Below are 15,671 nucleotides of genomic sequence, written 5' to 3'. Positions count from 1 at the left end.
GTTTACAAGAGACCCATGTTAAAAAACAAGATCTAAAGTATTTAAAATATAGTAAATTGGGTAGAGAATTTGTGACTGCAACTAAACAAAAGAAAAGAGGAGTTGTTTTGTATGTTAAAGAAGAGTTACAACCTAAATTGATATTTAACGATTTGGAAGGCAGATATGTGGTGGTGGAATTTATTTGGAACTTTCAAAAAATATTGATAGTGGGAATTTATGCACCCAATCGGGCCAAGGACAATTTTTTTAAAGAATTGATGAATCAACTAGATCAAGTGACATATGCTCAAATAATTTTGGCGGACGATTTTAATGGAGTAGCAAATTTGCAAGCAGACAAAAAAATGAAGGGAATACAAAAGAAAAGGGGACTATTGCCAAAATCGTTTTTTGAAATACAAAATCAGGAGAATTTAGAAGACGTTTGGAGAAGAAGCAACCCTAAGACCAAGCAATATACTTTCTATTCTGCAAGACACTCATCGCTATCGAGAATAGATATGATCTGGGCCTCAAAAGACTTAACAATATGGACTAAGGAGGTTGAAATAATGCCTAAAGTGAGCTCAGATCACAATCCGATTATGTGGAGATTTGGAAAATGCGTGAAAAAGTACAGGTGGAGAATGAATGAATTCGCTGATTAACGCATCAGAGCAACTTAGACATGTTACAGAAAGAAGCCAGATTTTTTATACAATATAACTTAGACAAATCGGTACCAACACCTAAGGTATGGGATACTTATAAAGCTGTCATGAGAGGCATTCTAATGGACTTAAATGTAAGAGACAAGATAAGAAAGGAGGAGAAACGGAAAGAAATTCAAGAAAAAATAAAAGTCAAAGAGATGCAATTAAAGAAAAGACCAGGAAAAAAGAAATTACATCAGGAGATACGGATGTTACAAAAGCAAATAAGAGCTGTGGAGAACAAAGAATTGGAGTGGGAATTGAAAAAAATTAAAACAAAAGATATTTGAAGGGGCCAATAAACCAGGGAAATATTTAGCTTGGCAATTGAAAAAAAGGAGAGAAAAGAGAACGATAACCAAGATTGTGGAGAACGACAAAATGTTAACGGACCAACCAGCTATAAGTAGAGCGTTTTATAAATTTTATGCTAAATTATATCAGAGTAAAAGGGTGGATGTGAACGCTATTGATCGATATTTGGACAAAATTAATTTACCAATGATATCTGAGAAGTGGAAGGAAAAATTAAATGCTGAAATAACAGAAACAGAAATTATGGATGCAATACAATCGACCAAATTGGGGAAGGCACCAGGACCTGATGGAATAACGGCTAAATTTTATAAAGTAATGGCAAAAGAAGTGGTGCCTTTCCTGGAAAAAGTGATGAATGGGATTTTAAAGGGACAAAAAATTCCTGAAACCTGGAATGAGGCTAACATATCATTGATTCCAAAAGAAGAGCAGGATTTATGCAATGTTAAAAACTATCAACCTATATCATTGTTAAATAATGACTATAAGATATTTGCGAAAATATTAGCGGAGAGGCTCAAAGAATGGCTGGTTGAATTTATTGCAGAAGAACAAGCAGGATTTTTACCAAACAGACAGATTAAAGACAATTTAAGGACGGTAATAAATGCAATAGAGTACTATGATAGACATTGTGAAAAAGAAGTTGTTTTCTTTTTTGTGGATGCAGAGAAGGCTTTTGACAATTTAAATTGGAATTTTATGTTCGGCACAATGGAGAAGTTACAGATGGGAAAAGAGTTCATTCAAGCGGTAAGAACTATATATAAAGACCAATGTGCAGCAATTGTAGTAAATGATGAATTAACTAAGAAATTGGAAATACGGAAGGGCACAAGGCAGGGTTGCCCATTGTCTCCACTGTTGTTTGTCATGATATTGGAAATTTTATTGATGCAGATACGAGAGGATGATGCCATAAGAGGTATGATGATTAAGGGATTTACATTTAAAGTCAGAGCCTTTGCAGATGATGTAATGGTTATTGTGGAAGACCCAATTCAAAACATGCCAAGATTGTTGGATAAGATAAAAGAATTTGGAGATTTGGCTGGATTTTATGTTAATAAAAGAAAATCTAAGCTATTGTGCAAGAATATGGTGAAACAAAGACAAGAAGAGTTAATGGAAATTACCAATTGTGAGGTAACACATAAAGTAAAATATTTAGGAATAGAACTTACTGCTAAAAATATTGACTTATTCAAGAACAATTATGAAAAGCTATGGCAACAAATATACAGAGACTTAATCAAATGGAATAAGTTGAATTTGTCATGGCTGGGAAGAATAGCAGCAATTAAAATGAATGTACTACTACGGATTATGTTTTTATTGCAAACAATACCAATAATAAGAAACAATAAACAATTTGATAAGTGGCAAAGGAAAATATCGGACTTTGTATGGGCAGGGAAGAAGCCTCGAGTGAAGATGAAAGTGTTATGTGATGCCAAAGAAAGAGGAGGACTACAATTGCCAAATATAAGACTATACCATGAAGCAATATGTTTGGTGTGGCTCAGGGAATGGATGTCGTTAGAGAATCTTAAACTTTTAACACTTGAAGGATACAAGAAACTCTTTGGTTGGCATGCGTACTTATGGTATGATAAAATTAAAGCGGACTCTATGTTCCCGCATCATTATATTAGACGAAGCCTCTACACAGTCTGGCAAAAATATAAAAAATATTTGGATGAGGGTATCCCGACGTGGGTGGTGCCACTGGAAGTTATTGACCCGAGAACAATTTACAACAGAGAGGAATGTTTGTCATATAAGGAGGTGCTGAAAATGGAGCAAAATATGATTAAACTTAAAACAGGAGAAGAATTATCCTCTTACTATGGATGGTTCCAGTACAGACAGATTAAAGACTTATATGACAAGGATCGTTTAAAATCGGGATTTAAATGGGAAAACTCTGAATTGGAAGAAAGTATACTACAAGAAGGCAAGAAACAGATTTCTAAAGTCTATAAGATTTTGTTAAAATGGTATACATTTTGTTAAAATGGTATACATTTTGTTAAAATGGTATAAAGTCCAGATGGTGAAGTGGGCCATAAATTGTAATAGAGACATAACAATGGAAGCATGGGAATACTTGTGGAAAAATACATTGAAGATATCGACTTGTACCAATATTAAAGAAAATGTTTATAAGATGATATATAGATGGTACCTAACGCCAAAGAAAATAGCATATGGGAACAACAAAATGTCAGACAAGTGTTGGAAATGTAAAAATCATGAAGGTTCATTATATCATATGTGGTAGACCTGTGAGGTAGCAAAGCAGTTCTGGGGAGATATTACAGAAGTTATGACTGAAATTTTACAAATCCCAATAAATAAGAACCCAGAACTGTTGTTGCTAAATCTGAAATTAGAAGAGATTCCCAGGCAACAAAGAACTTTATTATTCTATATGACAACAGCGGCAAGAATTGTATATGCACAGAAGTGGAAGACACAAAAAGTACCATCTATTGAAAATTGGATACAAAAATTGCTGTACATGGCAGAAATGGATAAAATGACGAGAAAGTTGAGAGAACAGAATCCAGAAGAATTTCTTAATGACTGGGGTAAACTAAAACAGTATTTGGAAAAGAAGTGGGACGTAAAGGGACAATTATGGTTGTTAGATAACTATTAATTTTGCAGAAAGGAGGAGATACTGATCTTTACAAGAGAAGAGAGGAGATAAGTTAGAAACATAATGTAACTGAAAGTCTGATGTTAGGTTTTGTTTAATCTAATATATATTATCTATTTTACTAGTGTGTTAAGATAGTTAAGAATAGAAAAGGGGATATAAGTAGTAGATTCAGACAGCGGGTTGGAAAACTGTTGGAAGTCTTAGATTAAGGGGGGAGGGAAAAGGGTGGGAGAATATGGAAGTGAGGGTTTTAATTGAAAATCTGTAATATTAATTTTTACTCACCCAATAAATTTTTTTAAAAAAAAACAAAAACAAAAATTAAAAACAAAAAAGCTACCCTACTTAAGACAATAGAAAAAAAAAAACCTCAGCAAATTTACAGCAGTCTCCTTACTAGTATTCTAACTTTGCAAATCGACTATACACATTATATGATCCAGCCAAAGCTAAATACTTTTAAGTACTATTGACTCTAACGTGAGAGAGCACAGTACCGTTTAACTCTTCCACTGAAATTGGGATATGCGCTGCAATGATCTTGAGTTCAATGGAATTTTTCCTTCGTAAATGTATTTAGGGAAATTGATCAGAATTTCTCTTGAATATATACAGGATTGGGCTTCATGGTTGCAATCCCATGTACACTTACTTGAGGATGTCCCATTGAACTGAGTGGGACTTACTTTTGAATAAACAGGCTCAGGATTTGTTTGCTCAGTTTAAGCCTCAAATAACATGTACAGTGTGTTTTGCATTCCCTATATCAAAGATCTATTTAGAAATTTTATGAATCTTCATTTGAAAAGAGCCAAACACATTCAGAAAACAAGTAAACAATCTTATATCAATTTGGAATGCTCTATCAGTTTTTCTTTCCTTATTGTAGGTGTGTCGTCTTCAAGACATGGTAAGAAAAAGTGAACAGGGCCTTGGTACTGCAGAGGGGCACATCTCCAATCTTCAGGAAAACCAAGAAATATTACAAAAAGAACTAGAACTGACAAGGACAAGATTGAGGGAAGCCACAGATTCTCTATATAATGTTGAGGTAACCACATACTTCTTTACCGTATGTGAACTCCATCAACTTGTTCCAGATGCTCAGAGGATCTTGAATACATTGGTTGTCTACATTCAGACATGATGTACCATAGCTTATAAACTGTGGCTAGATCTAACTCCAGTTAGTTGTGATATCCATATAGAGAACCTAGCACACTGCAGGTTTTTTTTGGTTAGCACCATGTTGCATTCTTGAATTAGGTCTTGGAGCTGGTTTGTTAACTGCAGTGTGTATTAATTGTGATTTATTGCAACATCTGAATTCACAAACCACACTTTGTTTACTAGTGCTGCTGCTCATTGCCTGGCTATAGGGATGGCAGTATGTTCTTCCTTCTGGTGTGTGGGAAAGAGGCAAGAAGCAGACAGAGCTGGATTTATGCACAAGGTGGAACTGTTATTTATGTCTGGTTGACTAACCAGATTTTGTTGCACAAGCCATTGTTTGTTGTAACTGTAAATGCAGTCATGAACTACTTCCCAATTTACTACACTATCAGAGACACCTTCACACTTATTCCCATTGCTAACATTGAACTTCCCTGTGTATACATCAGAGTATTCATTTAGCTTTCAGTCAGGATATGCCTTTATTCATCTTTAGTTTAATTTTGACAGATTTTGAATGGGGAACAAAATAGCAATTCTTTGCTGTAATAGTTTATTTTAGTTACCTAGAGTGGTAGCTTTTTAGCATTGGAAGGGCTCTTGGAGGTCATCTAATCCAACTCCCTGCTCAGTGCCAGAATATGCAACTACAGTATCTCCAATCCATCCTCTGCATAAGACCTGCAGTGAAGGATAGTCTACCATATCCTGAGGCAGTCTGCTCCACTGTTGAGAAAGTTTATCCTAATATTTGCCAAAACTGCTTCCTTGTAATTTCCATCCATTTATTGTCTTCTCTTCTGGTGCAAGACAGCATAAGTGTGCTCTACATGACAGCCCTTCAGATATTTGACCGTGTCTCCCCTTAGTCTTTTGTTTCAAATGCTTTGAAAACATGGTTCTTTTTTATGAATACTCAGGGAAAAGAAGCCCAATTAATAGATAACTAGGCTATTATGAGATTAAAAATATCCATTCTGACTGTAGTCAGTACATTAATTAAATAAAAATAAATAGACTAAAATGTTTCTCCGATTAGCCATTTAAAATTAATAGTAGATTTTGGAAAATATATTAATATTGCTTCAGAGAAAGATATTGGCATGGAATGCATTTTTTTGTATTTTAAATCTATATTGTGAACTTGGTGTTTCTAGGGGGAATTAGACCAAGAAAGGCAGCAACATGAAGCAATGATTGTAGCCATGAGAGAAGAAGAGAAATTCAAAGTTGACAGAATGGCCCATGATCTGGAAATAAAATGGACAGAAAATCTTCGGCAAGTATCTTCCCCCTTCCCTGGCTCATTCATGATACAGGATGAATTACATTTAATAATGTCATATTAATAGAAGGTATTAAGAACATAAGAAGAGCCCTGCTGGATCAGAACAGTAGTCCATCTAGTCTGGCATCCTGTGTCACACAATGGCCAAAAATGGCATAAGAAGCCATGAGTTTCCCCTGAAATTCAGAGGTGTACTGCCTCTGAATGTGGAGGTTCCCCTTAGTCATCATGGCTAGCAGCCACTGATAGACCTATCTTCTGTGAATCTGTCTAATTTTCTTTTAAATGTAAAGCTGTCTATACCTGTGACCATCACTACAACCTCTGGCAGCAAATTACACATTTTAATCACTTGTGTAAAGAAGTATTTCCTTTTCTCTGTCCTTATATATTGCCTATCAACTTTACTGGATATCCTCAAGTTCTAGTATTTTGGGAGAGGGAAAAAAGTTCACTCTATCCACTCTGTTTACCCCATACATAATTTTATAAACCTCTATCATGTCCCCTCTTTAGTCATCTCTCTTTTAAACTGAGAAGCCCCAGACTCTTCAGCCTTTAATAATAGGAAAAGGTGCTCCAACTCCTTAATCACCTTGGTTGCCTTTTTTGTACTTTTCAGCTCTGCAATGTCCTTTTTGAGATATGGTGACCAGAACTGTACTCAGTATTCCACATGAGATCACATGATCTATCCGAGGGAATTGTAATATTAGCCTTTTTATTTTTCAGTCCCTTTCCTAATAATCCCTTTATTATTCAGTCCCTTTCCTAATAATCCCCAGCATAGAGTTTATCTTTTCAGTTCTTTAGCACACTGGTTTGAAAGTTTCATTGAGCTATCCACTACGACCCTGTAATCTTCTCCCCCTCTCAGTCTCACAAATTCAGACCCATTAGCATATACCTGAAGTTGAGGGGGGGGGGAACTGTTTCCACTGTGCATCACCTTACACTTCCATTAATCTTCATTTGCCACATTCACCCCTTTTGTGGAGATGCTTATGGAGCTGTTCACAGTTGCCCTTGGTTTTCACCATCCTGAATTCACCATCTGCAGCCTTGCCATTACACTGTTCACTCTCAGTACCAGATCATTTATGAACAAATTAAATAGCACTGGCCCCAATATCAATCTTTGTAGGACCCCACTGCTTACTTCCCTCCATTATGAGAGCTGTCCATTTATTCCTTCTCTCTGCTTCTTGCTGTTTAACCAATTTTTAATCCCTAAGTGAACCAGTCCTGTTATCCGATGACTGCTAACTTACTAGGGAGTATTTGGCAAGGTACCTTGTTGAAAGACCTTTGAATGTTAAAGTATATAAAGTCTGTGGGTTACCATTATCTACATGTTTGTTCACTTTCCCAAAGAACTCCAAAATGTAGGCGAAGCAGGACTTCCCTTTGCAGAAGCCGTGCTGACTTTCCCTTAGCAGGCTTTGTTCCTCTGTGTGCCTAATAATTCTATCTTTGATGAGAACTAGTGTGATGTAGAGGTTAGAGTATTGAACTAGGATCTGGAAGACCCAAGTTCAAATCACTACTGTGCCATGGAAGTTTGCCAGGTGATCTTGGGCCAGTCACACACTCTTAGCCTATCCTACCTCACAGGGTTGCTGAGAGAATAGAAAGGAGGAAAGGAGAATGTTGTTAAGCCACTTTGGGTTCCCATGCAGACAAAGGCAGGGTGTAAATGACGTAAGTAAATAAATAAATTACAGTTTCTATTAATTTGCCTGGGACAGCTGTTAAGTGAACTGGTCTCTAATGTCCTGGTTCCCTCCTGGACCCCTTTTTAAAAATTGATGTAACATTTGGGGATGTGCTACTCAGGTTTCCAATTCGGGATAAATACCCAAATCGGACCTAACTTGTAAAGATTCAGGATTTCCAAATCAGGCCCAGCATTGCGGGCCCGATTCAGGAATCCCAAATCAAAGCTTTTTAAAGCTTTCCGGAGCCTGTCAGTCAGCTGAAGCAACGGCTGGGGGGTTAAACTTTAAAACTTGTAAGTGGCATGGGGGCACTTTAAAGTTTGTACCCTTGCTCCAGCTGACTGGCAGGCTCCGCCAGTCAGCTGGAGCAAGGGCAGGGGTACCTGCGGCAGCATCCTCCACCGCCTCACTGGTCGTTGCGGCGGCGGCAGGCCCTCCTGCCACCCAGCTGTTCATCGCGGCAGCGGTGCCTACAGCGGCCTCTGCCACCACCCAGCTGGTCATCATGGAGCTCCCAGCTGCCTCCTGGCCTGCCAGCCAGGTAAATTCAGGAAGGTAGGGGGGCTGGGCCAGGACAAAGCTTCACCCAGCTTTTTCACTTCAGTGTGCTCTGAATCTTTACAGAGCATACTGAAGTGGTTTAAATACCTGAATCCCAAAGCGGCTTGCCACTTCAGGATTCGAGTTATTCTAGATTGTTTTCCCGCCTCGGGAAACCCATGCACACCCCTAGAAACATTTACTACTCTCCAGTCCTCTGGTACAGTGGCTGATTTTAGTGACAAGTGATATATACAGGTTAGTAGATCAATACTCTTACATTTGAGTTCCCTTAGAATTCTCGAGTGTATGCCATCAGGACCAGGTTTTAATTTCCCCAGTAGGTCTAGAACTTCATCTCTCATCACCTCAATTTGACTCAGTTCATCAGTCTCGTTTCCTGAAAATTGTTGCTGTAGCATGGGTGTGAGCCCCACACTTTCCTCAGTGAACACAGATGCAAAGAATTCATTTGGTTACTCTGCCATCCCCCATCTAGCTTTAGCAATCATTTTATTCCTTGGTCATCCAAAAGTCCAACTGCTTCTCTGGCTGGTTTTCTGCTCTGGATATATTTAAAGACATGTTTATTGTCTTGATGCTTTTAGCAATTCCTTAAATTCTCTTTTTGCATACCTACTTATTAATTTACACGTCTTTTGCCAGACCCTGCGGTCCCTTCTGTTTACTTCATTGAGGGTAGACCTTCTACTTTTTAAAAGAGACTTTTTGCTTTTTAGAGCTTCCTTGGCTTGAGTAATTAACCATGCAGGCATTCTTTTAGCCTTGGTACTATCTTTCCTAATCTTGCAAATATATTCTATCTAGGCTTCAATTATTGTGATTTTAAATAGTTTTCAAGCATCCTCTAAGGAAGTGACCTTCTTGTGCTTCCTTTTCAGATTCCTTTTAACTATTTGACTCATTTTTAAAATCAATTGTTACTTTTTTGGATTTTAGGGCTAACCTTCTATTGACATAATAGCATTGTGGTCACTGCTTCCAATTCCAAATCTACATTTCTCACCAGGTCTTGAGTTGTGCTCAGCACCAAGTTCAAGATTACTAACCCTTTGCTTGGCTCTGTGACCAGCTATTTCAGGGCATAGTCATTTATGATGTCTAGGAATCTCATTTCTACAATATGACTCAGGCACATTGTAACATTTTGCCATGCAAATATTTTGTGTATTTTATTTCTGCTGGTTAATGTTGGGGGGTTTGAATGTATGTTGCTATGCTTGAAAAATGCAAGCCTCTAAAGAAAGAAAGGGGGGTGGATGGGTGAGTGAAGTGTGCTGTGATTGGATAGTAGCAGTACCCTGCAGTTTAGTCAGAGTCGATCAGAGGGCAAGTGTTCAGTAAGTGTGGAAGCCAGAGTCAGTCTGTGTCAGTGTGGGTGAGAGGAGAGAGTGAAGTGCTGAGAGAAGAAGTCTGTGATTTACTTTGCGGATGTAATTTGCGGATGTAATCTGCCCATGTGTCAAGTGAACTTCTTGGAACACAAAGAATTCCATGTGCTTCTCTTTTGGGGATATTTTTAGCCTAAGTGGCATCTGTGGGGAATATGAGTCTTTTGACTGGGTTTGTGAATCAACATTTAAAGTTCTATACCTATTTTGAAACCACTACATTTATGAACTATTTTGAAACTAATACCCTTATAAATTACTCTGAAATCATATGTACTTATAGTTATGTACTTATGTACTTATGTGCATATGTACTTATAATTAAAGTTTAGTTTTGGTTAAGTAAAATACCTATTTCATCTAGAATAAAGGATCTCTTTTTTATCTCATGGCTACCCCAAGTGCTAACCATTCTGTCATACTACTATCTATAGCTAACATTTTCTATCCAGTAAGTCAAACTGAGAGAGAACTAAGGCAAGAGCTTTTGGTGGCAGCGGAAATCTAAGAGAACACTAAGGGAATACAAGTCACGTAAAGGGGCAAAACACCACAGATTGTTTACCCATTCAGTGTGAAGATAGTTGAAGTCACCCAGTATCAGAACATTACTTGCTTTAGATACTTCCCTTCATTTCAAAAAAATATTCTCCTAGTTTTATTAAGGCCCAGTGTGTGTTTCTTCTCAGGCAGGAATGTAGTAAACTTCGGGAAGAGCTGAGGCTTCAGCATGAAGAAGATAAAAAGTCAGCAATGACGCAACTTTTGCAGCTGAAAGAGAGGGAAAAAAATGCTGCCAGAGATAGTTGGCAAAAGAAAGTAGAAGATTTGTTGGATCAGGTAACTGGAATTATTTACAAATGTTATCATCTTTGATATAATTTAACAGAGATATACTGCTGCAGAACTAATTAGTTTAGAATTTGTGAAATTAAAAAAATTATGTTTAGAGATCTTTGTTCTGATGCTATACTGATACTATGCATATTTTAAGAACTCTAAATGTGCTGTGCAGAAGTAGCTAACTGGAAAAATGTCTGTACAGGATAAATTATAACTATCCTCTCCAGTGTACAGCTTTGGAACAGGAATTTTGTGACCATCAGGTCATGATCCAGGCTCATGGAGAATCTTGGTTCAAAATATTGGAAAGTCATGAAATTCCAGTCCATTTATTATTTTCCTCCAAAAGGTCAGGCTTCCCAGTATGGGAAGAATAACAATACTCTCCCAAATCTAAAAACATATATGTATTAAGCTATCATGGCCAATATAGCTAGCAAAAAAAATTGCACAGCCTAATAATTTTACACATAAGAGTGAGGAACAAAATTCACAATACTACCTTAATTCTGAATTTCCAAAAGCCATGTAGAATACACACATTTCAAAAAGAAAACAAAAATATAGACATATGCTGAAGACTGGTTATAAGTATCTTAGTTATAAAGCATATCACAATACCAAAAATTTGTTCCCGTCAGAGACTACCTGGTTTTGTGTATGGAGTGCTTCATAACTACAAATCATACCTAAAAATATCAAATCGTTGTTGCAGGCTCTCTATAAGCAAATAAAGAAAAACAGGTTTAGACTTGTATTGCAGTCCATTAGACAAGACAGGCAAAGCATAGGAATCGATTGCACAGGGAGATAATAAGTCTTATTATGGCATAGTTTCAACTAGGCCAAAATGTTCCCCTACTAACGGAATTTCTCCTTGTTTTTTTTTCTTATATCTTCGGAAAGTTTCAAAATGAAACTTGTGAGATTGACCTTTCATTTTCTGAAATTCAGCATGTTAATCTGCTAGAGTTAAAGTAAAGTAGAGGCACCTTGAAGAATCGTATTGTAGTATAAGTTTTTGGGAGTTACAAGTTCACTTTGTCTTATACATGAAGTCAGCTACAGACAACAGAAAAGTGGAGAGTTATTACAAAGAGAGGTCAAAAGGCCTAGTTTCCCAAGATTGTTTCAATTATATTGCAAAACACAGATGAAAACAATATCTGGTCAGAAAAGAAAAATTCATTCAGAATGTGGACCACTTCCAATTGTTGATGAATTAACAAAGTAGAAGGAATGTAAATATTGTACCAAGAAAGGGGGGGGGGGCTCCCAAGTCTGAAAGTATCAGATCTGCATATGAATTCTAACTCTATAGCTTTCCCCTAGAATCTCCTTTTGAAACTCTTTTGCTGAAGTAGTACAATATTGGAGTCAATTGAATATTCAGGAAGTATTAAAAGCTCCCCTTTGGTTTCTGAGGTGTTCCATTTTTAATGTTCTATTTGTGTCCATTTACTCATTTGCATAGAGAGTATCCAGTTTGACGAATGTAAAAGTCAGAAGGTCATTGCTGGTACAAAATGTATATCTCCTTGCAGGATATGCCATCAAATTAGTCTTTGATAGCTATAATTGTTGAGTCCTGCAGTAGTGTCACAGAGCTGAAAACTGGGATTCATCATCATGGTGCCTGTGCCATCTCACATTAGTTCTATGCATGTGCAGGCCAGTCATGGAGAGATTTTTAGGAGCTCTAAACAAGTAGAGGGTGCTCCTTTCACCTCACGCACACTGTTTTCGCACCTTTGTCAGAGGGAAAAGGAGTGGGGAGGAGTGCCCCTCCCTTAGTTCTCTCCCACTGCTTTTGTCTTTTGTCAAAGCTCCTTTGCAAAAAGTTAAATCTCACCATTTATTTTCTCCTAAGGAAAACAGGGCACAGATTTTTCTTTAAGTCCAGTATTTTTCCAAAGAAAAATAATTAAGAAAGAGCAATCAACTGCTGAATATGGCTCAGAAAGCTCTGCTTAGAAAATGTACATCTTGTGCAGCAAAAATTCCTCACTCCAACAGCCATACACATTACCTACTCTGCCTTGATGAGGAGCACATCTCCAGATGCTCCACAGTAAACAGTTCATTCCAAAGCTGAAGTATGAACAGGCTTTTTGCCTTAAGGCAGCATTGTGGGAGAAAGTCCTTTCTGGCTCAGTTTCTGAAAGCCATTCTTGCCCAGCACTGCTATAGACTCCTGAGAGATGGGTGACTCTTAATAAGTTCCAATGTTTCCAAAAAAATTCAGGTAATCTGGATCAAGGTTTCAGAAATACCAAAAAAAATTCAGTATCCCTAAAATCCAGGTCAGATTCTCTGATCCAGATTAGAGAATACATGAGCCAATTGGGCACCTCCAAAAGACAAAGCTGCAACTACAAAAAACTCTGGAGGAGAACTATAATACCCACACTATACTGTTTTTAGAAAAGTTTTTTAGCAAAGTACTAATTATGTGCAATTTCTAAGCAATATAAATATTTACAAAAGTATACAACAATAGTATAATTCTATACTCTAAATATCAGTATACCCAGCAAAGACAATAAATAGCACAATCAATAACATAGTCCATCAATCAATAAAGACAATGCCGTCTGGCTTTACCAACTGAGTGATGCATCTGAGTATTGTCGGTGACCATGTGTAGTAACGACACGAGTCAGGGTCTGGATGCAAAGTCTGTCCCTCCAAAGATGGAGGCGAGAGTTTTATTAGTTTGTATTCAGGAAGTCCCGGATGCCCAAATATGGTTATAGCAACAGTTACAAGTTACACATTCCATTCTCAGCCAACTAAGCAAAATATGCTGTGATCAGACTTTTGTCTTATCTAGGAAGTATAACGGAAAGAAAGGTACATCATGAGCCTCTGAGCATAGGAGAATGTTACTTGGAGTGTATGGGAATGTTGTGCTCTGTGAATGGTGAGAGACTTATTGTTACACATTTAAACTACTCCCTGAGTCTTCCCGTGTGGCATGCCAACTGACCAGGAGATCAGGAATGTAGAAATGTAAAGAGCAATTAATGGAGGCTGTGTGGCATGCCTACTCCGGCCTACAACCATGTATAAAAGTTATGCCCATGAGGAAGTATTAGTATGAAACGGGAATTGGAAACCTGCTAGCAAAAACCCGTCGGCTGTCTGTTTGAAGAAACGTTCAGCTCCAGTTCTTCTCCACCTGACTGATGGTCGTCTTTATGAAAATAACATCTATCCAAGAAAATGAAGGATTATTAGTATTTGAGTTCTCACCAGTTGGACTATTATGATCTTTATTGAAATATTATTGTCTTGATTGATGGTCTATGTTATTGATTGTACTATTTATTGTCTTTGCTGGGTATACTGATATTTAGAGTATAGAATTATACTATTGTTGTATAATTTTGTAAATATTTATATTGCTTAGAAATTGCACATAATTAACACTTTGCACTTTGATAAAAAACTTTTCTAAAAACAGTATAGTGTGGGTATTATAGTTCTCCTCCAGAGTTTGTTGTAGTTCCAGATTAGAGAATGCCAGATTTAACCAGCCATTAATCCCTATGGAGGAAAATACCCAGGGGGTTAAGGAGTATATTTTAAAGCTAACTCAAAATTTGCAAGGAACCTGCTCCTAATTTTCCCTTAAAGATCCCCAAAATTTCTGGCACCTTGGGGTCCAGTTCTGTGGACCCCTGAACAAACTGCCCCCAGCCACTCTCCATCGTTTTTTATTGAGGAAACATTTCCAACTCCCTTGCAAGCTCAACAAAGCACAACAGAACCAAATGGCAGCAAGGGAACCAATATCAAACCTGGGAATCCTAATATTAAACCAGAGAATCCCTTGAGCTGCAAAGTTTAAAAGGCACCTGATGGCCATGGCTTGATGGGCTCTTCTGGACAGTTAGGGAGGAGCAGAATGGTATGGGAATCCACTCTGTCTGCTGCCTCCTCCCCGTTATTTATTTAGTTATTTATTTAGATTTTTATTCCGCCCTCCCCATAAAGGGCTCAGGGCAGATTACAGCATATCAAAACACATTAAAGTTAATTTATACAGTTAAAACCATAATAGATTGATAAAAATATAATATAATATAATATACTCACATATAAAAATATATATTCAGATGGCGGCAATCAATAGCAGCAGACATAACTCGACACGATAAGGTGGGGAACAACCTTAGTAGGGAGGGGTTCAAATTTTATTCTTCTCCATTTTCCTCCATTTTTGAGCCAGTGTAGGCCAAGCCTGACCTCAACCTGGCGGAACATCTCTGTCTTGCAGGCCTGGCAAAATGATAACACATCCTTCCGGGCCCTGGTCTCAGTAGACAGAGAGTTCCACCAGGCTGGAGCCAGGACCGAGAATGCTCTGGCTCTGGTTGAGGCCAGGCAGGCCTCCTTGGGGCCAGGGACCACCAATAGATGTTTCTCTCCCGACCAGAGTGTCTTCTGGGGCACATATGGGGCACATACCTCTCCAGCCTTGTGCCACACTCCTGGAGCAGTGCGGAACTCAACTTGACGGCTTAGTGCCGCTGCCCCTCTCACTCGGTGTCTACAGTGGCTGCCTACTGCCTCCTTTCCCACCCTGCTAGCCTTATGCCACTTTTCTGCTAGGTTTAGTGCCACTGCCCCTCTCACTTGCTGCTAGGTTTAGTGCCACTGCCCCTCTCACTTGCTGTCTGCAGTGGCTGCCTGCTGCCTTCTCCTTCCATCCTGCCAGCTCTCGGTTTGACTTAGTTCTGCTGCCTCTCTCGCTCACTACCTATGGCAACTGCCTACAACTTCCTGCTGTGGACAAATAATCTGGCCCAGCAGAGTTTGACCCCCAGATTGGACCTAGTGTTTGCCCTGGGAAACCAGCAAAACCAGATTATTCCAGATCAGCATAAATCCAGCTTTTGGGCTGGTTCCCAGACCCGAATCACACACCCCTCATTCTAACACCTTTGAGTCCATCTTGAGTTCCAGCCCAGGACCTTGCCTTCGATTCCAGCTACTCCCAATCACAGCATC

General features: G+C 38.3%; 1 protein-coding gene across 6 annotated transcripts in view; it reads left to right on the top strand.

The window, feature by feature from the left end:
* FAM184A (family with sequence similarity 184 member A) overlaps positions 1–15,671 on the top strand; it is a 110,397-nt gene that overhangs the window by 44,210 nt on the left and 50,516 nt on the right. For 5 of the 6 annotated variants that reach the window (XR_008597080.1, XM_054981124.1, XM_054981141.1 and 2 more), the window contains exons 7-9: positions 4,571–4,732; positions 6,012–6,137; positions 10,506–10,652. Coding sequence is in view for 5 of the 6 variants with exons in the window: in XM_054981124.1 (XP_054837099.1) it covers positions 4,571–4,732; positions 6,012–6,137; positions 10,506–10,652 (435 nt within the window). In the remaining variant the exon portion in view is untranslated. The remainder of the gene's footprint in view (positions 1–4,570; positions 4,733–6,011; positions 6,138–10,505; positions 10,653–15,671) is intronic. The other variant, XM_054981115.1, reaches the window with a different exon arrangement.

Source organism: Eublepharis macularius, chromosome 1 (assembly GCF_028583425.1).
Source record: "Eublepharis macularius isolate TG4126 chromosome 1, MPM_Emac_v1.0, whole genome shotgun sequence".
NCBI lineage: Eukaryota > Metazoa > Chordata > Lepidosauria > Squamata > Eublepharidae > Eublepharis > Eublepharis macularius.
Note: the sequence above shows the minus strand (reverse complement) of the source record. Positions and strands in the feature narration are given on the sequence as shown.